We start from the raw sequence: 24,129 nt of genomic DNA, 5'->3' as shown, positions 1-24,129 counted from the left end.
TCATTCAGTACTTAGACTCGACTTCCAATCTACCCCTCTGCCCCCGCAAGATCTAGAGTCTCCTGTATAAGATGACAAAAATACATGAATACTATGGAACGTTTTGTCAGAGATGATGAGGTGGCCAGCAAATTTTGATTAAAAACCCCCACAACAAAACCAATTGATGGTAAAGCATTTGGACACCCATGGCAGAAGTAGTCTCTAGTTGACTGGAAGTGCTTCAGATAAAAGAGAATTATGGCCATTGTAAACTACAAAAATATATCTCTATAAAATAGAACACAATGAAACAGACATATTTTGCATTAAAAGGACAGAACCTAAACCACATGGATGCCAAATTCTTCTCTAAAGAAGTTAAAAATTAGTACAATAATGAACAGGAGATGAAGCCTTTTCAGTGTTTAAATAAATCCATAACAACTAGATTCTGAAAGATCACACATAAATTCGAGTCAATTTGCAAAAGTGTAAGTTGCCTAGGAATTTAACTCAGGTTACTTATCGTAAAGAAAGGTAAGGATTTACATGCCTCCAAGTTGAAAACCGAGTAACTGAAGCAACAAAAAGTAGAGTAGTTTTTCAAAACATAGAGTACAGGCCTTTTTGCATGCAGTACAGATCATCTTGACTCAAAATACAAGAAATGGAGTTATAGCACTAGCAGAGCCTTTTTTGGACTCAGAGCAGAGAAAAATGACAAAAATCATAAATGGGAACAGGATAAAAAATAATGGCATTTTTATGAGACTATAGTTGGCAAATCCTTCAGCATGAACAGAGAAACCAGAATATTTGCTGTTAAGGGACTTGCTTTGAAAAGGTCTTAAACATTTCAGGTTAAGGGCAACTTATTAAGCCATAACATTATTCTCATGGTACTGGCACTTGATAGTATTACCCATTACTTTGTTTCATTAAAACACAGCAGACGTGATCCCTGCTCCAAGCGACATATGTAACACATGCAAAGATTTCCACAACTACTTACCATATCAATGGATACGCATATTCCCCCACTAAGTGAACAGTATGGGAATGCTCAAGTACCTATATGCAGTACAGACACATCTACTGTATTTCACACCTCTATTTTTTAGAGATTTCAAATAACTGAGATGGCATTAATGCTAATTGTTCTGGAAATTTTGCAAATGCAAATCAAATACTGAAATGAAAATGAAATAAAAATCTTAATTCTCCTAAAAATTACTTCTAAGTCTCTAAAATAATCTGCTTTGAAAATATCAGTGTATGCAGAGCTACACATTAGGTATTTACTTATTTTAAAACATTATTTTAATGTCAAACAATCAATAACATTTGCCTTCTTTTGGACAAATTGCCTTCTTTTGGCAGTGTTAGTGATACCTGTGAGTTTAAACCAAAGTTAGGATGCTCCTTTTGTGTTGCTAATACTTCTTTCTTCCTTTCATAAGTATTTTGAGAAATTATAATCTTTTCCATATACAGATATATAAATACATAATCATGAATGTTTAAGCAAGTTAATTTGGTTTCTTCCTTGGTCAAACTCAAAGCATTACAATAAGCAAATGTGGCAAGTAAGTCTATTACATAACTGAACAATTTAGCATATCTAGTTAAAAATATGGCAGAGTTGCATAGGGAAGGTGGTAATGCTGTACAGATGGGACAGTTGCTTTAAAGTATGGAGTAAGACATTTACAACCTCTCGTACATTTTAGAGGTTTTGTAAGAAATATAAATCAGTGGCCAATACACACTACTTTATTTAGAATTCTACCGAAGCTATCTCTTCTATCTTTTCTATCCTGTGCAGTATTGCTTTAAAGTGGGTTCATTAATTTTTGTCTGTTGTGACCAATTCCATGCAGATTCCTCTCCTTTTTTGAGGTTAAGATTATTCTCCTTGCCTGCTGACTCTTTTCCCTCTCTGCAAGAAAAATTAAGCAAATATCTAGTTTCCAATCTAAAGAATATTTTTTTTTTGTCATATCTCTGTCCTCATGGAACCCAAGTATTCAAAACTGTATTCTTGGGTTCCTCTGGCAGCTTTGATAGCATTACGTGCCAGTATTCTTCTTCAAGAGACCACGGGTTTGTAAGATTGGACCGTAATATACTGGGTATAGTATCTATGGCATCTAGACACAGACAAGGTAAATGAAATACTGTGTCTATACCCTGTCTTTGGACCTTCTCTTGGACTCCTAGCATTATTTTACCATAACTTGAGGTTAGGTGAATACGGTAGGTGAGGCCAGTTCTGCTCACAGTCTTTTCGTTAGTTTGCTTTCTGGCTGTTCGCATTTAAATTCTTGGCCAGTTACAGATAGATGCCTGACTTAAACTGGAAGCAAATCTGACCTGCAATTGTGTATGCTGGCCAGACTACTCCGAACAGAAATTCCACCTGGAGCAGCTCCTTGGTTATAAGGAGGAATGAGTTACAGTCCCTTCTGTGTACTGAATCTGCTGAATTAACTCACCTCCAAAACTGAAGGTGGGCACTGCTGAAAATCTCATTACCAGATTTGCCCCCATTTGTCTCTTACAGAATACAAAATATTTTAGTACTTGTATAGTACAAGAAGGGGGCGGTCCTGGATTGTGCTGATCACTAATAGAGAAAGAGTGACAGGGTGTTAATAAAACTCTTTTTTTCTTAATCCTATAGGTAAACGCTCTGAAGATAATCACCTATCCTTTGGTTGGAACTGTTTGCTAACAGACAACTCTTGTCTGAGTTTTGTTCTGCTGTAATGTAACCTGTGGCACTACCAATACTGTACTGCAGTCTCTAGTTATTTCAAAGTCGTTTATCCCAATATTTGAATGAAAGTCATCAGTATTATGTCACTGATTAGTTAATGCATCAATTCTGGAAGTTTCCCTTATGATACTGCAAAATAAATTAAGGCATATAAAATTAAGAAAGCCTTTTATAGTTAATTTACATGAGGAGTCTATGTTCTTAAAAACAGACAGGCATATCTTTATCAGATGGTATAAAGTTGTATTAGCACCAGTAAGAATTACCACCAGGTAAACTGAGGATTTACTATGAATTTCTGTTTTGATACACCCAACTAAGTAGGAAGATAACCCCCATTTCATAGTGAGGGTTACAAAAAGAGCATAAATACAAAATAGTATAAATACAGTTTTACAAATGTTTCATAAGAAGCCCTTCTCCTCTCCACTATTCAGAACGAAGAGTGGAGATCTCAGAATGAAGGAAAAAGTATACGCCTGGAAGTAATACAAGCATATCATCACAAGAACAGAAAAAGCCATTTCACACAGCAACCCTATACAGCCTGCAAAGCCCAGATTCATTTCAGTTGTTTCCTGCTGTACTATGCAATTATTTTAGATCGCTGGACCCAGAAACTTGACCTTTACAGCTTCAAACAACTTGGACTCTGTTCTCCTGAATATTCTTTTGATAAATGCTTTCAGTGGGCGTATAAACCCAAGATGCACTAGAGCCACTGTCATATTCCAACCATGTTTTCAGTAGCCTATGATCAGAACAACAGAACTGCTGAAGTGCAGGAACAGAGGCAACTGAATAAGAATTACTGCAATTTCTGTAGTAGTGGTATTTACCTCCTTTGGATATATAAAATAGCGTTGGATCTCACGAAAGTGTTTGTAGTGAGGCAAAATCCAGAAAAGCAAACCTCCTTCATTAACCTCTTTTGAGAAAAATGAGTCTATATATAGGCTTTTGATTAAAAAAACCCAAACCCTCCTCCCCCCAAAAGTCAACACGACTTTTGGACAAGAATTTTTGAATTGAATAGACTCAAGGTCTCTGTGGTTGGGGCTCCTGCAGTTGTCACTGTGGTATTTTCCCTTGACCCATATTCTGGGTGTGAATCTCCAGGAATTGGAGACATTTAGGTAGCAAGTTTAAGCTACTGCACCCCAAAGAGGAAAAAAAGTTCTGATAGGTAGATAGAAGTTTTAAGTAAACTTAGAGTAGAAGGGTTAGCAGAAACAGCTGCATATTGTGTATGTGAATGTTTTCCTTTTGGTGAAAGGACACATTTTTATATATAAACGTTCATTTGAATATAGGGACCTTCAAAATTATGTACGTACATATTATGTGTCCAAGGTTCGGCTTTATTTCATACTGTATACTCTGTCCAATATATAATTTCAGAAAAACACTTTTGTTTTCTATTTTTGCACATTTGGATGCTTTCTTCTATCTGTTCCCATAAATATTTGGGATGCCATGTTCAAGCCATCCACATAACAACAATACACTTTTATTTAGATCCCTCTCCTTGTACCACCTATTCCTTGTCCCTATAAGAGCAATAGCATCTGGCAGCAGCTTGACTGAAGTGTCAGACATTAAAGAGACAGGTAGAAAGAAGTGCTGAAAAATCACTCCTTTTATTTTAGGTAATTAAATGAAAGGGCTAAACTGAGGCAATAAAATTTAAGAAAAAAAAAGAGCTGCATGAGTCATTTGCAGCCTGGTTCATAACTTTTTAGTAACTTACATCTTTCTTTTTCTGTCAACATAGTTTTTTAAATCTCATTTCGAGGTTTTTGTAGCAAAGCTGATTTTGATTATAAACCTGTGTGATATGAAATAAACTTTCCTGACTGATTTCTTGAGAGAAAGACTGCTTAAAAGTGATAAAGATTAACTTTCTATTCAGATAGCTATGCTGTAGTCTGTAAACTTAGTCTGAAGTGAACTGGAAGCTATAACTGAAACAGATTCTTCCTCAAGATGCCTATTTGAAGGGTGTTGCTACTCCTAGTTCTGATCTCAAATCCAAAAGGGATATAATTATCTGGAGATGTCAGGGCTCACTGCTCTTATTTTCTTAATGAGGGCTAACTGACCCCAAGCAGCAAGAATATTCAGCAGAAAGGATGGAGAAGAAATCAGAGACTTTCATTTGCAGTTCAGGGAGCTGCCTATTTTTGATGCAGCGTCAATGATGGATGCGCCTTTTCTAAAATTTGCAAGTGGCCTTAGAGGTGCATAAAAGGAGATAAATCCCAGGGCAAACCAGGAATACAAACGGCTGGCACAGCCCCGGTACTACGGCCTCCTCTGCATGCAGAACCACACTTCTTTGTTCCTGGACCTCAGAATCTATTGCAAGGCTAAGGGACAGGATTTAGCCCTTATTTTTACAAAAAGCAGCTAAGGCATCCCAGTCTAGACAACCTTGCCCTTCTATTCATTAATATACCTATTGCTGAAGGACTGGAGCTCATTAACTAAGGAATTCTGCTTTAAGCTGCAACTCCCTAACCAAAAATATATTCATTTACAAATCGTAGGTATTACATAGTTTATCACTGATACAATGAAAACTCCAGTGCAGCTAGTATTTCAAACTGGATACATCCATCGTGATAATAATCTATAAATCTCTTCTAATTCTAGAAGACAGTGAAATATTTTCTTCTGATAGGAAAAAAAAACCTCAGAAAAAAAAATACTGAACTAAACCCAACTTAAGTAAAACAACAGTTCAATAGTAGTCTGTATATCTCGTAGTACTGTGACCTGAACACACTTGACAACTTTGTTCAGGGTGTAGCTTGAGTGTTTTTAGAGTCCAAACAGATGACAAAAGAGATTTTCAAAGCTCCAAGTGTCTGGCTCCCTATCTGCCCATCTTTAAAATCTGCACTCTTTCTAGGAATATTTTTAATCTTATATTTTGTTTATTTTTAGGTTTACATATTTAAAATAACAGTGCACATAAGCAATTATGATTTCTTGTTCTTATGTCCAGTAATATCTTAAATATTTTCCTATGTAAGTATTTTTCATTATATAGTTACTGATATTTAACAGATACTGGGGAAAAAAGATCTCATTTATTCATCAGTTTTTACCTTCTCCCTTACATCTTATTTCTTAAGGATAATAAAGTTAATCTGGAGAGTGAACTCCAATTTGTTTTCCTTTTTGAAGGAGTAATAAAGTCGATTAATTTTGTTGAGTAAAGTTGCCTCTCTTCAAATAATAGTTCTGTGATCAATAGGTGTGTAAGTATAATAATATTATATAAAATAGTATCATAAAGGCTAAATTATTTAATAATATTAACTTGTAACAACGACAGTAATTCTTCACTAAACAGTTTTCCCTTTGTTAATGCCTTAGAAATAACTCCAGAGTCTAAAAAGGTACTACTTCTAGGGAACATCAGAATTTCAGTGGACAAAGCGCAAGGATGTACTTTATTCTGACTCCATCGATATCTCTGACTTGGTATGGGGCCTTCAGTGTGCTGCTCGATTCTTTGTGTCTCCTCTTCTGTGAAAAAGATGCTCGTATTTCATTGCATATGTCTCCGTAGTGTGGTAAAATTAATCTAATGGCAGTGAACTTCTTTTAAAACAAGCCCCTAGGAGAAGTAGTTCCTCATGAACATTAAAACCTCTCATAAACAAGGTGATGGTACAGTTTATTTACAGGTAAATAATTAGTGTAGCTAATTTCAGAGAGAAATCACCCAGGTTTCGGAAAGATGCAGTTAATGCCTAACTTTCTACCCTTATCGTATATAAACACATTTGTATTGCATAAACCCCGACACTTTTCTCCTGACTCTATAAACACAAATATATCCGATGTTATAATCAGGCAGTTCTGTCCTTTACCCAGTTTTGTGGACGTAGAAATGGTTGGGAGATGTTTATTATTATTCAGGAAAGAAGGAATCAAAATATTCTTAACACACTTCCAATAATGAATACCCAATAGCCAAGCCAACTTACTAACTAGAACATTGTCCTCCAATAACTGCAATACGCTGTGACACTAGTCACCAAAGCAGCAGCTGCTCACAGAGGCAGCAACTTGACGTTATGGACTCGGCATAAGCGTGGGAGCCACGAACTGCCAGTACGATTTCTGTTCTGAGGCCCTGTTCCACCTGCCCCCTGCATGGCTGTGATCACGTTAACTTCCTTGCAGCTCAGTCACCTGAGACAACCTTCAGCTGCAAAGTAGGCATAGAAGGTTAAATTTTATAAAAGCACCACGAGTTACAAAATATGAGTTCTGCAGAAATGCTACATCCTACTACTGAAATATTAGAGTGAACGGCTTTTGAAAAACCACATATATTTTTAATGCAGAACGAATTTGAGGCAGACTGAATCACTGGCATTAGAATATGAAGGCTACGCATATGTATTTCATATATGTAAATTCCTCATAAGTAACCAATAACCTTCTGACAGCTAAAATGACATTATTGCACTAAACAGCCAGAGGTTGTTCTCAGTCAAACAGAGGAGAAGCCAAGCCAGCCATGGTATACTTGAAACCATTTCTTGAAAAGAAGTGCAGACTAGGAGGAATCCTAACTTATAACCACGAGTGAAGAGAGGGAGATGGCCAGGCCCAGGAATGCTCAATCAGGAAGTGCTTGTGGTTAAAAACAGAAGCAACCACATGAATAAGAGGTTTTAGGAGACAGCTAGACGACACTGATTGCAAAAAAAATATTAAAGCACAGAAAAAAGAAAACCAAGAAGGATTAACAGGCCCCAAAAGATCCGTGTGCATTTGAGTCTGATTTCAGGAGAATAGAAAAGTAAAACCCAAATAACTAAAGATTTAGACATCCTGTAACAATAAAACTTTCTTGTCGTTAAAAAAAAAAAAGATCTCAATTTGGTCTTCCTTCACCATCTGGAAGCTTTCTCTTAAACAAACAAATGAATTAAACACACACAACATAAAAATAGTTTTCATTTTCTTCTACACACCCAGAAAAAGTTCTCTTAATGACAAACCCCCAAATGTTATACTTTCAGCCTTGCATAACTCCATGGAGACCCTTTGAGCTATCATTGATCATCCGTAATGTTCCTCTCAGACACTAGTAAGCAGAATTTAATAAAAAATATGAAAATGAGTAACATTTCAATATTAAACGCAAGGGGAAAAGTAGTTTTAATTATCCTACAAATGTCTACATTAGGTAGGCAGGAAAAGATTTCCTGCATACAAACCATGTTATGGTATTAAGAAAATAATGGAGCTAGCTCCCAACTGTTGTCTCACCCCTTACCTTCTATATTGAATGAACTCTTTAATGAGAAAACCTTTTTTTAGGAAGTAATGATGCAGTGGAAAGCAATGCAAAACAAAACAACATGATTCTAATTTGACCTTTCCAGCAGTATAGTACACACAATCCACAATACTTTTTATCTGGAATTAGATCAAAGCACTTAAGGAGTACTGTTAATTTGTGGGAACATAACACATCTGCAGATGATTAAAGAGATGCTGCCACTTACCATTTGAAATGAGGAATTTGCTGTTCATACTTAAAAGAACTCTCTCCTTTCAATCCAACCCATAAGTCTAGAATGCTCCTTTAAAGGAGTTCTTTAAATGAGTTTAAATGGCTTGGGAGGAGGGAGCATTGTGCTAAAAGATAGAGGACTCAAGCTTTGAAGCTGTAGGCATCTGCATCGTGCTGATTATTACATTTAGTTTGCTCTGCTAATAAGCGAGGAAATGAGAATTGCCCATTATTAGATGGGAGTGACCTCTATTTGGCTGTAAGGAAAATTACAATCTGGGTTTCTTATTATTTTTCTTTAGATATGATGTTTAGAGGTCAATCTATCAAAGAAATGCTTTTGGGGGAAAAGCCTGATTTTGATGCCGAAAGATTTTCCTCTGCATCATCTTGATATTTTTTTCAGTGAACGAGAAGTATGAGGATTTCACTGTAAGAGTGGTCAAACCCTGGAACAGGGGCCAAGGGAGGCTGCAGAATCTCCATCCTCGGAGATAACTCAAAACTCAGCTGGGGACGGCCCTGAGTGTCCTGATTCAAGTTGAGCAGAGGTTGGACTAGACCTCCAGAGGCTCCTTCTAACCTAGCTGATTCTATGAAACGTCATGCCTGTTTCACACTAATTTGATAGAATGGTTCCTTTCATCATGAAAAATAAAAACAAAATAAAAAAAGAAGGCCTCTCAGAGTTGCCCTCATACTGAAGATTATTTTCTGGTCTCTATCGTACCTACAGATGCAGATGTCCTTGCACAGATCCACCTCTGCCCAGTTGCGACTTGGACTTAACAGTTGAAGTGGCGTTCGACTGTTGATTGCTCCGGCCTTTGCCAGTATCTCTCCATGCAGATGCAGATTGTTTGTTCTAACAAGTACTACATCTGCAGAGGAGCTGTGATAGCAGCCATCCAGAACTGAGCAAAACCAGCACTCTCTCAGTACTTTTGGTGGATAGAAGTCCCAGAGAAATTTTGGCCACATTCTTAGAATCTTGTTACTCTCTGTGCCTAATAGTCCTGGTATATTTTAAACAGCATATACAAGCAAGGTGCCTCAAACAGACAGGAAAATAAACCATTTCTTCTTTCATAAAATCTCATACTTTCCTTGTTTAAAGAATAGGAAGTAAATAAAAAGTATCAAAAGAGGGAGTAATTAATTTATACAGGTTAACACAACTAATGACGTGCTACATTAAGAAAAATGCTAAAAAGTTATAGTCTCAGAAAAGTGAATGAAAGACTGTTCTTGTCTTCTGATTTCATGCATGAAACGGATGCTTTAATCTTGTCTGGCACCATCTTTCAGAGTGTTAACGTCAAGCTGAATTAATTGATCAACAATTCTTCTGTCATCAACAGAAGTGTCCCTTTCATTTGCTCATTGATTATAATGATGGGTGTTTTATAAAATTTTATGGGATTCAAGTTTTTCAAAGATTTTGATGGACAGTTTTTGTCAAAACCGAGCAGTAACTTAATCTGGATTTCCAGATTCATGGAAATTCAGATTTATATCACAGACAGACAACTTATTTTTATTTTCAGGAGTTAACTTAGTCTAGTGTTCTTATAGTAACAAGCCTTAAAATCTGCTTCTAGCTAAAGTGTAAAAACAATGCTAAAATCTATCAATATAATTTTTGCTATTGCTTGTAAAATGAGATATATGCTTATTTGCATTAAAATCTTTTTCTCTATTACAGTGATTCGAGCAAAAATATCCAGTGAAAAGGTGGTTCCTGCCAGTGATGATCCTCTTGATACCCACAAAATGATCCGGTATGAAATCAAACAAATAAAGGTACATGGAATCACTTAGCTATTTTGAAGTTCAATGCGATAACCTATGTACATGACTACAATTTTGCCCCAGGTGCTTTAAGCTGGAAAAGGCTCCAGCTGTGTCCGTGGTTAGACCCAGGTAAACTACACGGAATAATTCAAAGTAGGGACTAAAAAAGGGGGAAAAGAAAAGAAAAGAAAAGAAAAGAAAAGAAAAGAAAAGAAAAGAAAAGAAAAGAAAAGAAAAGAAAAGAAAAGAAAAGAAAAGAAAAGAAAAGAAAAGAAAAGAAAAGAAAAGAAAAGAAAAGAAAAGAAAAGAAAAGAAAAGAAAAGAAAAGAAAAGAAAAAAGAAAAGAAAAGAAAAGAGAAAAGAGAAAAGAGAAAGAAAAGAAAGCTGTTCTGACATTAATGAGTTGGTTGCTAAATAACTATATTTTGACAAAAATTTCTGTTATTCGCAATTGCTTTATGAGGACTTTATGAAAACCTACTTCAGTCTATGAATGGTGTTCAATACACATATGCTGTTTCTGATGGATATTTGATCACCTATGTTGCATTATGATACTGCAAATCTCTGGCTGGATGATGCAAACTTTATAACCAGAGGAAAGCATTTCCAGCTGAAATAGCAAGGACCTTTGCTCATAAGTGAATAGGGATATTTGCAGAAACAGGAGTCCTTCCCTGATATTCATATAAACAAAAAATCTATTTGTATGAATGTTGCTAGGAAAGCAAACACAGAGTGGGAGCACCCAAAAATACAGTCACTCAGAATCTCACAGGATTTTCCCATTATTTGTTCAGCTCCAATAAGGAGACATATTCATTACTGTACTTCAAGAAGAAATATCTTGATCGCATTCAACTCACCATCAGTCTCTCACTGATGGAAAAAAGGTCATGATCTACCTGTTTCTGGAATACGCAAAAGAGAGATAGTGTCTTTCAATTAAAATGTGTTAGTGTGCATTGGTGAGGGGTTTCATTTGTTTGGTTTGTTTTAAGTCTTCTAGGTGGTTTTATCTCTCATTTTTCATAGACTATTATTTTGTACTATTTGTATTGATTTGTGTTATTACATTTACTGGGAACACTTAAGTAGATCATTATGGATGGCTACGTGCTTTCCAAAAAAATTTTAATCCTTCAAATTGTATCAGTAGATCACCTCACAGGAGCTTTATTAAGAAAAATGCATGGTAAACAACAATATCTCAAAATATTCACAAAGATAGTTATCACACCTGACTGCTGTTAAGGTTTTATAGCAATTTCAACAAGCCAATTCTTTTTACCTTGCTAAAACAAACCCCAAAACTCTTCACCATCTGCCACTTTCTGTCTTCATAAACTATTAAGGATATTTTCAAATGTTTCTTTACAGAAATAAGTATATAAGTACCAGAGCAATTCTCTTTCCTTCCATTAGCACTTCAATATCCTGTTGCTCCCCTGCAACACTTCAGTAACCTTGTAGAAAAGCAAATTATCTTATACTTCAGCAAAAAAAAAGAAGTCTAGTCCATGTTGTTATTTTCAGTCTATAATCATGTTCTTCAGTAACAGCACACCGGAATCTCTGAAATACATTCATATATTGGAGCTGCTTTAGAGCTTCTGCCAAATTTTTGTAAGTGGAGGCCTAATCAAAACTCAGGCATCAGTAAGAGATCTCTAATTCCACTAAGCTTCAGAAGGCAAGTCAGCTAGGACTGGACAAACCAGAGAGTTTTATTTTCTAATAAAAGATCCTCTACATCATTACATACAAGCTTAGACTAAAGACAAATGGGTCATAATAGTCCCACCCTTCAAATTCTTGCCTCTGGCCAGAAGAGAGTTAAGAAGAGGTAGGAGCTGAGGCTTCCACCCACGCACGCAGGCTGCTCAGCTGTGTTGGGACCCCGCGCCCTGCTCAGCATCTCTAACAAAAACAATAAAAGGATTTTTGTTTGAAATCTCCACAACACAGAGCAGGCGAGCAAACAGGAGCTTCTGTAAACTGCAAATCTTTTGTGGGATGGCTAGTAAACTCAGTGTGGCACCGAAACAAATCCATGAAGGCAACTTTGCCTGTGCCTGGTAAATCATACAGGAACTGACAGAGTGATGTAACCTGTTATATTCTAAGCACATCATTCAGAGGTAGCATACACGTAAAAATTAAACAGGACAGGGTATACTGAAAAATCACTGAGAAATATTCACTTTTAAGTCAACAGAAGTTCAATAGGAAAGTGTTATGGATAACACTGTAAAGTCTGCATCAAGTTAAAAAAAGTAAAGATAGAGTGAGGAATTTTAAATAGCTCATGCTTGTAAGCATTTGGTAAGTGTAAAATAATCAATTAAAATAATATAATGTTGTATACAATCAGTCAGATTTGGCCACCTCCATGGAGCGGGACAATTCACAGACTGCCTAATGACACAGAATGATAACATTTAAAAGAACCTAAATCAACAGTGTATGTCAAATAGTAGAATATTCTCTTTTCACTGTTAAGAGTCTTTCTTGAGTGCTTACAGACCGATTTCTCATATTGTAAATTTGATGACCTGCAGTGAGGATAAACCGAACAGTCCTTTTAATGTCCGATGGCACTGATCACGTGTTTCTGGCTAACCCTGTGCATACACCTTCACAGGATTGGGGGGATATGCTAAGAATTTGCTTTATATAACATAGAAAGTAAGAATAGACTTGGTAATCATGTCTTTTGAGCTGTAAGATCTATCAAGCTAAAACATGATTATCAACTCAGTATTAGTTTTGGTGAATACTTTTTAAGCCACACACGTGTTCACACTTCCCTCAGCAATTCTTCTCCCCTCTTGGAAAAGAAACACAGACCCTATAGAGGTTACACTTTACTGCAACTGTAAATTCAGCAAAATGCTGCTGTTTCTCTTTTATATTACTCTCTGGGCTGTTTGACATGTAATGTTAGTGTGGCTGGTTTATGCTAGTCCTGTTACAAAAACTGTATTTCTGTTATTTTAAATCCAGTGCATTAGGCTTAGCATTAAAGCATTGGTATTTTTGGAGAGAAATATTAAATATGATTTTGTTATTCATTTTCAGGAATTAAAAAAATAATGATGAGGTTTATTCATTTTATACATACAGGTTGCCATGTTAAGAAGCCATACATTTTTTCAATTACTGTTATTTTCTTTTATTGCAATATTTACAGCATTATACTAAAGAGGGAAGAAAATATGTGATTTCTATGCAATTGAATATTTGTCTTCATAATATTATTGTTATTGACTTGGTCATCATACCTACTCCGAGGAACCAGCTGTATATTAAAACAGTGCCATTAGCTTTTGTGACATTTTGTCCTGTATTATCAGAGTAGTGAAGTAAGGCCCAAGATATTACTGTCATATGTGAAATCAACACATTTTGCCAAATTAAACTAGTATAAACAAAATTGCTAAGTATTTTCCACACAAGCTGCATGGATGGAAACCCACTGAAAGAATCAGACTTCTTTTACAAGAGGGTGGGGTCCCCTCACACTGGGAATATGAGGAGTTATTTAAGCTAATAAACACAACGATATCTACACTTCACAATGATGCATGCAGTTTTAAAGCTAGATATTAATCGCTATATAAAGCTAAGAAAATAAGCCATGATATAGTTGGAAAGGCTTAGAGAATAAAGAAGGTAGAAGAATGTAATTATTATAACAGGAACACACCTGAGACACTGAAAGTAATACAGATAGTCTTAAAAAGAAGTATTGTAAAATCTTAAAGCAACAACCGTGTACTGGTGTCAGTGATATACCTCAGAAGGACAGGGACATTTTCAATATAGACTTCAGTGTCAGGCTCACATCTCTCTATTCTCCCAGTTCCTCACCCTATTTTCCTACCTCAATAAAGTGCTACCAGAACCTCAAATGTAAATGGACCATACCATAATGCAGAATCGAATCAAGGCATCTTATCCCTTTACAGGGAAAGTATCCACACTTTTAGGAGATGAGAGGATATGATCGAGGAGATCAAATATGATTTACTGAGTTAAACAGAAGATTATAATCTTAAGAAATGCTTTAACAGATATCTAGGTCAAAACCCAAGATAGGTCAGACTGTAATTTCAAAAAAAACCCCAAGAAAACAAACACCAAATTCATATAAATATTAACTAGACCTCCACTATAAGTTGCCATGGATATTTATCTTTTTTTTAATAGCTGAATCAATTTGTGTTGTTTGCATAATGTCTCTTAAGTTGATTTAGATCAAGCGATGAGATATTAAAAGAAAAGTTGTACCCTACTATACACTGTAGCCCAACCAAAGGTTTCTGAATGTGGAGAGAACTCCAATCAGAGGATACTTGCCTAGTTCACATAGTAACGACATACTGGAAATCTGCATCTGGCACCTGCACCATGAATAAGGCAGATTTAAGCATAGCAGAAGCAGGGGATTCGCGTTTCAAAGACGGCAGAAATCAAAGGGCTGGGTTAGCAATCAGGCAGATTCTCCGCAACACACGTGGAGCCTGCTCCTGCTGCCTCACGTGGGCATCTTTCTGAGAACTCTGATATTGGGCTGACATACCAGACTACTTTTATCTAATGAAAGAGGACACATTTTCATCATCTTTCTGTATGTTTTCTATTATTTTCACTGCTGCTTTGTACAGGATACCGGTTTGGGTTTTGGTTTGATGTGTTTGTTTTTTCTACTAAGTATTTCAAATTCACTTCTAATATTTTTGGATCAGAAGCCCAATGACACCAACTTTTGGCTTCTTTTATTCCATAAACAAGGCTTCAGAAAAATCAACATATTACAGTGTATTTTCTAGTGCCCTGTACTATTTAAATCTCCTGAGAGAACGTGAGTAACAAGAACACATTTTCCAGTGACGCCAGCTGCAACTGGGAGAGCCTGCCCTTGGGAGCTGTGAGCCTCGCGATTGTCCGCAGCTGTCAACACACAGCATGATGTCACCAAACGGGGCCCCCGAAGCGTCGGGGCTTCACTTATGTCATATTAGGTGATGACAGGCATCCTGAGGCTGATTACCATCTTATGGGTCCTTCTCACGTTTGGACACAACTAAATTTTGTTTTGATCTTTTAATGGCTTATTTAAGAATTATTTTCATAGTTGGAAACGCTAGTTAAGGAGCAGCCACTCTGAACCCTGCGCAGGCTTTGATCCTGAACCTACCCCTTTTGGTGCTGCAGGCTATAAATTCGAAGAGCTGGATCCCATTTTCCAACAGTTATTTGAGAAGGTCGCATTGGGCAAAATTCTGGATGGGGAAAACCAGCTTGATTTAATGACCGAATGTAAGAATAACACTCTTGAAGACACACACCATCACGCTGATCAAGATAAAATTTTCCATATTAATATATTGAGGCATTTTTGCCTCTTACAATGCTGCAGCACCTTGTTTGAGATGAATGCTGTCTCTGCATTATTCCTTAAATGGAAGATGCCAATAGAATCATGAATTGATGAGAAAGCTTTAAAGATCCATTAAAAGCACTGAAAAAGCACATTTAAAAACCTGTAATTTAAAAAAATGAAGACTTAATTTCCTTCTAAAAATAATGGACGCATTTCATTTAGTGTAGAGACAGGGTCTAATTGTTGGTATTTTCTCATATAAGTTCAGACTTTAGAGCCTTTTTTAAAGAGATGCACCATGCACGTCTTTCGGCTGTTGTTTGCAACTGTTTTTTTCATGTTTGTTTTCCACTACTGACTTTCTGTTTCTCACAATTTTCAGATGTTTAAAGGTTTTGAAAAGCTCAAGGATGTCCAGTATGTCTATACCCCTTTTGATTCATCACTCTGTGGAGTAAAACTAGAAGCTAACAACAAAAAACAGTATCTTTTGACAGGTAAAATGTAACAAAATGAATGTACTTATAAAACTAGAAGTAACTGCTTAGATTGACTTTGTGAAGATATGCCAGCCCTTGTTAAAAAATAATATATTTATGTACTAAATAACACAAACACAATGAAATGTACAAATTGTGTAAAGCTGTAATTATACCGTGATCTTACATGTTTTCCATCCTTCGTCCAACAATCTTAAAGCAGTTTCGAAGGAAGCCAAGGTCAGTAACTATGTAATTAGTAAATAGGAAATATGCCGTTATAATTTGTTTAAAACCAACAGTACTGATTTTCCCAGGAATGAAAACATGTTTAATGAGACAACACATGCCTACATGTATGCAAATTTAGGGTTTTAAGTAATTACAGATTTTTCTCTGGAGTCCTGAAATACTACTGCATTTGCATCCATGCCTTGCTGGCAGATTATCAGCATCTTTTGAAAAATATCCTTCTTAAATCTTTTACATTTATTCAGCATGCAATCAGCAGAATGGTTCTCTCAGTTATAATTACATTCATTGACAAAAGTGTGAAACAGGACTAATTTGGTGCAATTAGTTAAAAACTTCAGGTATTCTTGCGATTTATTTCAGCATTTAGGAAACAGTTTTATTTGCTTGCCTTATTTTTCTTATTTTCCATGCTGTAGGCCAAATTTTAAGTGATGGTAAAGTCCTCATCCATTTATGCAACTACATTGAGCCATGGGATGATTTATCCTTGTCTCAAAAGAAGAGTCTTAATCAGAGATACCAAATGGGCTGTGGCTGCAAAGTAAGTATAGAACGAAACACTGTCTAATAGTGGAACCTACCTCCCAGGCACTAGCAGCTTTCACTGGTGGGAACTGTTCTCCTATACACCATGTATTTTATATTATTTGAGAATAAATACCGTTTTAAAGAAACCGGCAATATACTGAATTAATGTACTATTTCACCTTTAGATTACTACCTGCTACATGGTGCCCTGTTCAATCACGACACCAAATGAGTGCCTCTGGACGGACTGGCTCATAGAAAGAAAGCTATACGGGCACCAAGCCAAGCACTATGCCTGTATCAAGAGAAGTGATGGCACTTGCAGCTGGTACCGAGGTGGTCCTCCCCCAGAGAAAGAGTTTATTGATATCAGCGAACCTTAAAATGATCACATCCTAAAAAGCCTTGGAGTCTAATTCCATCAAACATTGCACGCTCACAGCTTTGAACTGCCATCGTCTAATGTATCTGTTGCTTAGAAACAAAAACAAATTGTCCTGTACAGCTAAAGTACAAGTCTGTGGAATTGGCACTCTCGCACGATGAGGAACAAATCTCCTGGAGGTAGCTACTCTGTAAAGTTATGCTTTGCACAGAGAGGCTCAAGCCGAGAATGCTCCTCTATGTCCTCTAAGGCATAGCAAGTTTCCCTTTTACCAATATGAATGTACAAGAACAAAAGAATTGCCAGATTTTTTTTCCCCCTATTTCTGTTAACCTACAGATTAAGAGAGCCCCATGTTTTATTCCAAATCTTTTTGATGAACTACGGAATGTTTTATAGAACTATTTTTTTCTGTATGAAAGTCTTCTGATACAAAAGAATTATTGTACAGTGTATATGTAAAGTATTATAACAATGTGCTATAAAAAATTCAAAAATCCCTGTATTTCCTTACCTGTTGAAACAAGTTGAACACTTCTGTGATTAAAACAATCTGTGCTCTGTATTTTGTATGTTACTTATGTCATAGCTTTCTTTATCTACAGCGTTGTAACTGTCATTGATAACTAAGTTAAACAGCCTTGATAATCAAAATCCTCTTACCCAATTCAATATTCCTAGGACTAGCTATACCTTGTCAAAAGACAAGCCAGATGTTCTAATTCTTCAGCATTTTATGGAATCAACACAAATAACGACAGGCTAAAACTGCTTATATTTACAGAAACTATGTCCATCATCACAGCAGCTGTAGTACTCGATACTGCTTCTCTAACTATGTGACTAGGTCATTGGATTTCAGCACTGTTAAAAGCTTTGGCATTAGAAACTCATGTAAAAATATATGCAATAGATATTGAATAACTTACACTGCAAGTGATTTCTAAAAATCTCTTAAACATTTGACCATATTTAATAGTTTAAATTTACATTAATGATTTTTCATTCATGAATACCCATCATAGTCTGTCATAATGAATTTGGTGACTCATGAATTTATACTAGAGAAGTGTTACAACATATTTTGCCTTCTAGTTTTTTAGTGTCTTAACTTTTATGAATTGATTACTGTAGTTAGTAACTAATCTCACACATATTTAAGTTTACAAAAGTAATTCAATTCACAGTGGTAAAACTTAAGAAGTTATTTCAGTAAATGCCAAAGTTTAGACAGTTGTCCTACTGCTTGTGTTCTAGAAACTGAATGAGAACCATCACGCAGGATATGAATCTGTAATAGCTGCCATTTCTGACATATTTTACTCTCTCCAATTTTCTCCATTGAGTTTCTTTCGCTTTGTTCCAATTTTGCCTAGAAGTCACTCTCATGTATTCCTCATATGAGAATTTAGAACAGCAAGCAGAGATTTAGCCAGTTCTGTTCTCGTTTGGTTAGATCAGGTCTATTTAAGGGTTTAACACAAACACTTATTCCTGCTAACCACAGTGTGACATTCCCTGCCTGTGGGCTCATTAAGAACCAGAGCTGTTATTGTCTATTGGTTCGAGGGTCCAGTTTTCCAAACAGTTCCTTTAGTCTTTTTGCTACAGAGTCCTTATAAAATCATTAGGACTTAAACTTGCAAAGAAGATATGCACATCTTTAAGTGCATAAGCATCTCTAATTCCATTCAATTTGATGAAGGAGTAGTTTGGACATAAAATTCAGCATGTCCCATGTATCTTGTCACACCCTAAGGTATGTTGTATTGGATATATAATGTATACTTGCAAAAAAAGCCTGTATAAATGATTTTTGTGGCATGTTCTGTTCATGTTTCTAATGTTTATTTTGACGATTGCATGAATCCATATTTAAAGAATAGGTTTGAAAACACTTTTGTGAGAATACTCTTATTTACTTTTTTTGTGGCTAAACTTATACAATTCCAATGAAGTGCAATTGGTGCAAGGCCAACAGGAAGGCACACCATTATTCCTTTGAGGAATATATGTCCCTTAATAGTCAATATTTCACTTTTTATTTACTGTACATCAGTTTTGCTGGTTTAATTTACAATCCCAAATTAAAACACCATATATTTGTGCTGCCAAATGTAAAGCCTAGCTCATTTTCTGCTTTGCTAGAGACAAACAAAAAATTACCTAATGCTAATTTGGACCATAGACTTGTTATGGCTACTTACATAAATGAAATAAAAAGGCTACATTTCTTCCAAAAAGGAATTGATATTGCAGAGACAATATTGAGTGTATTTACTGTCAGTGCTGTGCATTTATGTTACTAATTTACAGAAAGAGTTAAAAACAGACCTTATATCCTCATGTCAAACCAAAACAATTCCTAGACAAGCCCACAAGAGCTTAATAACCATACAAAGTCTTATTCAAGCACATGACTAATTAATATTCAATACATGTACAGTGTAGCATTTGTTTCCAAATCCATTTTGATGTAATGGTGTCTTTTGAATAGCACTCTGCCGCAAACAGATATTTTCTGCTTTTTAACTCAACATAGTTCTGTTTCTATTTCAGTTTTATAGTAATTAGACCTTCAACTAAACTAACCCAACTCAGATTGCCTTCTTTACATACCTTGTAAAAATATGTTTTCTTTGATATTTATGAACAAACTGTAATATGAATTGTATGCCATAATTAGTTTTAAAAACATTTTATATTTGACCTGCCATAAGATATCCCATATGAGGTGTTTTGAAATTAATGGCCGTCCACTTTGATTTCTGTCTGAGCATAAATCTGGCCAAACTTCCCACAATAGATGGTACAAAGATTTTTTTTTTTTTCTCATATCAATAAGTATGGCAAGAAAAGCTTTACAAAAAACCTTCTCAAAATGAGTTGTTATTTTCCCTGAGATTCAGCACTGATAAAGATTATGAAAAGGATTAACTACAATGCAGCATTCCGAATATGTTATTTTACTATCAAGATTTTTACTGTAGTGGCATTGATATATTATCAACAGCAGATTATTTTTACAACATTTTATTTTTACTTCTTGAAAATGTGTATGTGTTATATGAAAGGTTAGAGCAGAAATATAGCCTGGTAAAACATTTGATTCTAATTTGAAAATGACTCACATGACTTATGATAAGAGTAGGGAACAGAACAGAGAAGCGAGACTGTACAGGTGAATGGTTGTAAAAGCAACACCTTGAATATTGCTGGCTTTTTCTTAATGTACCAGTTAAGTTTTAATTAAATTGTCCAGCAATTATGTTGAAAAAGCCGTTTTTTTTTTCATGACAGAGAACACAAGAGGTGGGAATGTAGTGAAATAAAGGGAACTAATTACTGAGGGAAAGGCTGTAGTTATGACTCAACGAGCAATGAGTTCAAAAAGCCTCACAGCATTTTGTATAGTTTTAATCAGTCCGAGATGAATGTTTCTGTTTCAAAAAGTGTTTCATTAAAGCAGCTCCGTTTTTACACAAAAGAATGGCATCTTTGTTTATTTACCTTTTATTGTCGTCTAAAGACTTTGTACAAATGATCACCATAGTATGAAAGAAGCAAAAGAAACAGAAGCACAACCGTACCTCTGGCATGCTCAGCTGAAAACTCAATTGACAGAGATTTGGAGTTTTCCCCTGCTCCCCCCACACCCCAACTGGTGTGCACTGGAGGGGAGGGAGAGAGTTCTAGGTTACTATCTGGAGAGTAAGAAGGGAAGGAGCGAACACAAGAGGAACTACAAAAAATTATTTTAAACTGCAAATACCAGATTCTGTAAAAGTAAATGCAAATGAGGCCAGCTATTAATAAACAGTGTTTAAAAACCAACAAAATTTAAATACCATGATAGGATTTCAACTCATCAACTAGAAGACTCTGATATCCAAATCATCTTACAACCCATTCTAGAAATTTGAAAAAAATGCTATCTTGTACCCTGTTGCCTGATTATTTTTCAAGCCACAAATTTCCAAATAATTTATTGAGAAGGAAAAAACAAACAAATGAGCTTCATCACAATCAATTACTACAGCACCTCTAAACGATGTATGGCAATGCCATACCGAACTGCATTAATTTTCTTTAGATTAACATTCATTACGTAGAAATATTAAAAAAATTACTCAGCTGTGGAGAACATTAACATTCAAAAGTTCAAACAAAAGACAAATAACTTATCAATTCAGGCATTAATGAGCAATGCAGATGAATGAAGGGGGGACAAACCCACTCAATTATTTGTTATACTCTTAGGCAAAATATGCCTTATAAGCACATACACACATTTTCTTGTTTGTGTTCTATTACTGAATTTGAAGTCAATCAGTTGTTCAAGACAGCAGTTTGCAATTGAACTGGTAGACCTTCAACAGGGTCATACTATGTAAAAATTAAAAGCTAACACATTAATTCTTGTGCCAGAATTATAGGATATTTTCTTTGTTTCCATGTACTGCAATTTAGCAATGCATTAAAAGGCCTGCTTTTTCAATAAAATCACAGAATCATAGAATATCTCCAGTTGGAAGGGACCCATAAGATCATCAAGTCCAAATCCCTGCTCCTTGCAGGACTACCTAAAACTAAACCAGATGACTAAGAGCATCGTCCAGATGCTCCTTGAACTCTGGACAGGCTTGGTGCCGTGACCACTTCCCTGGGGAGCCTGAACAATAGCTGATAAAATAATGAAGAAAGAACAATAAATTGTGTGCAGGAAATTATAAACCAGCTTTAAACTTGGACATTCTCAGGAAAATAGAGGGATATAAAACTTATTACCATTTAGAAAAGCATCTTGCAAAACATGAGATGTGGTTCTGCTTCTCCACCTGTTAGGAATGAATCCCTAAGGCATAAAACACTTCCTTTGCATACCCCCCCTCCCCCCAAATTTTATAAAGTTGTGTATTTTCCTGACAAATTCATCAACAAAAAATCCCTTCCATTCTGAAAAGATGTGACTGTCTGGGACAATATTTAGATCTGCTGCTCCAGATCAGTACCATTCTCCTTTCGCTCTACAAAACTTCTGTGTAGCAAATTTACTAAAACTAGATAACTGTGGTGAAAACTCTTTTCAGAAGTGTCATATGTGACAAGAGAAGTGGAAACATCTGTGAGTCAGTAGTCCAAAGAAACCAGAGAGAACTGGGAAAGCAGTATGAAGAGCCATCCTGCTGCTCTTGCAATATATCAAAAAATACAGCAGAACCGCACCATACTGTGTTTACTACCAAAAGATGAGACAGATGTGGGAGAAAGAAGACTTTAGAAAAAATCTTAGTCAACTGCTGGCACTGAGGCTTATCTTAGATGCCACCTATGATAACGAAGTGCTAGCCAGAGTCTCAAGACAGACACACAGCAATTACAGCTTGGGGACCTTAGATAAACAGCTAACTAACATATTTATTATGACCTTGCAATGGCACTTGAATCACAGCTGTGTGACATATGCTGAATGGATTATATTCTAAAAATAATTGATGCTTCTCTGCTAGTCTATTCAATCAGCAAATAGCGTCCTTCCAGTTTCTCTCAGTGCTGAAAGTATTTTGTCTAGAAAAATAAACCCAGGAAAGAATTTCTGTTTAGAAACGGTAAGAAAAGTAAGAAAAAAATGTCTACAGCATAAGACAGGTCACGAGTAAAGGTCATGTTATTTTTATGAGTGCATTTATGTCTGTAAAGGACTGGGAATCAATGTCAGCTCAGGTACATGAATATCACCAGTCATAACCACCCTGATTTTAGATGAGTTCAAAGTTCTACACTGACAGGCACATAGCCTTGTGCATGATCTACAAAGACAATAAACTCTTTGAACATATCATAAAGGACTAGGCTGAAAACAAACCATAAAAGTAACTCTTGCACTTTAATAGTTGTTCTGTGTCTTTATAAGCATTTAATCTCTTTAAGATCTGAAGTTGGTTAGCTGAAAAATGACTACCTTCACATCTGAAAATCTTCCAGTTAACCATCACAATGCTTTCAAGTGGTCACCCAGCCTCATCCCTCTGAAAGCTTCCAAAGTGGCTTTTAAAATGGACAGTAAATGGGGAAGTGAATTGTGTGTTTACAGTTCCTGTTTTACAGAGGCAATAAGCAAATTTAGCATTGTATTTGCACATACCATTTCCTTGTGATTTGGATAGAACGTTTGCTCAATTAAAGGGAACTTCTCTGGACCCAAAGTTTTGTAGACAGACACCAGCTGGGCAAACTGTAAAATAAAGCAAAACAAAACAAAAAGCTTAGGAGAGAAACCACATTCTACCAAAATGATCTCATACTGTCATTTTGCTTCTTGTCTTCTGCGTTTCATAAACTCAGCAAATACACATACACGTTATACACTTTCTCTCTCCTCCTCTCTCACGTGCGCACCTTTTTGATCCATCCAAGCTACGACTTCATAAACACTGACACAGAAATGCAATTTTGCAAGACTGGCAAACAGAGAAAAGCAGTAACTATGTCATATGTAACAAGTCAGGTGAATAACAAACAAGAGAATTTTAATTTCCTAGGCTCTAGCCATGTACCATAGCCATATAGCTATTCTTCCACAATCAACAAAGATGTTGATAATTTAAACAGCTACATGTTATTGCCATTTCTATTAAAGTTTTATTTCTAGGTCCTATACGCTAGACTGTAGTATCTTAACACAGGAAGCAAAACAACATTTAAACACAAAAAGACAAAGAATTCTTTATTAAATAGAAACGTATTTTGGGGCTGTTCTTTCTCTTTAGTGAACAGATCAACTCTTCTGCTGTAACAGTTCAAAAACTAAATCACTCCTGAAATCACAGCTCAGCAAGCGAGGTTTCTAGGGAGCAAGACGACTTTGGCAGTCAGAAGAGCACTATTGTTTTAAGACTCCAAAGCTCTGGCTTGTACATGCCTGTGATGTGTTTAATTGTCATTATGCCAACATGAGACATAAACAACTTGGCACAACAGTTTGAATAGTGG

At 35.9% G+C, this 24,129-nt stretch overlaps 2 protein-coding genes across 2 annotated transcripts in view; one reads left to right on the top strand and one right to left on the bottom strand.

Moving 5' to 3' along the window:
- TIMP4 (TIMP metallopeptidase inhibitor 4) overlaps positions 1 to 20,626 on the top strand; it is a 30,358-nt gene extending 9,732 nt beyond the window's left edge. Inside the window, exons 2-5 of the mRNA XM_009930933.2 lie at positions 10,012 to 10,109; positions 15,872 to 15,986; positions 16,640 to 16,764; positions 16,937 to 20,626. Coding sequence (XP_009929235.1) covers positions 10,012 to 10,109; positions 15,872 to 15,986; positions 16,640 to 16,764; positions 16,937 to 17,134 — 536 coding nt within the window. The 3' untranslated portion in view covers positions 17,135 to 20,626. The remainder of the gene's footprint in view (positions 1 to 10,011; positions 10,110 to 15,871; positions 15,987 to 16,639; positions 16,765 to 16,936) is intronic.
- SYN2 (synapsin II) overlaps positions 1 to 24,129 on the bottom strand; it is a 192,623-nt gene that overhangs the window by 71,684 nt on the left and 96,810 nt on the right. Inside the window, exon 5 of the mRNA XM_069769785.1 lies at positions 23,282 to 23,371. Coding sequence (XP_069625886.1) covers positions 23,282 to 23,371 — 90 coding nt within the window. The remainder of the gene's footprint in view (positions 1 to 23,281; positions 23,372 to 24,129) is intronic.

The sequence above is a fragment of the Haliaeetus albicilla genome, chromosome 24, assembly GCF_947461875.1.
Source record: "Haliaeetus albicilla chromosome 24, bHalAlb1.1, whole genome shotgun sequence".
NCBI classification, from domain to species: domain Eukaryota; kingdom Metazoa; phylum Chordata; class Aves; order Accipitriformes; family Accipitridae; genus Haliaeetus; species Haliaeetus albicilla.
This window is presented reverse-complemented; position numbering and strand designations above follow the sequence as displayed.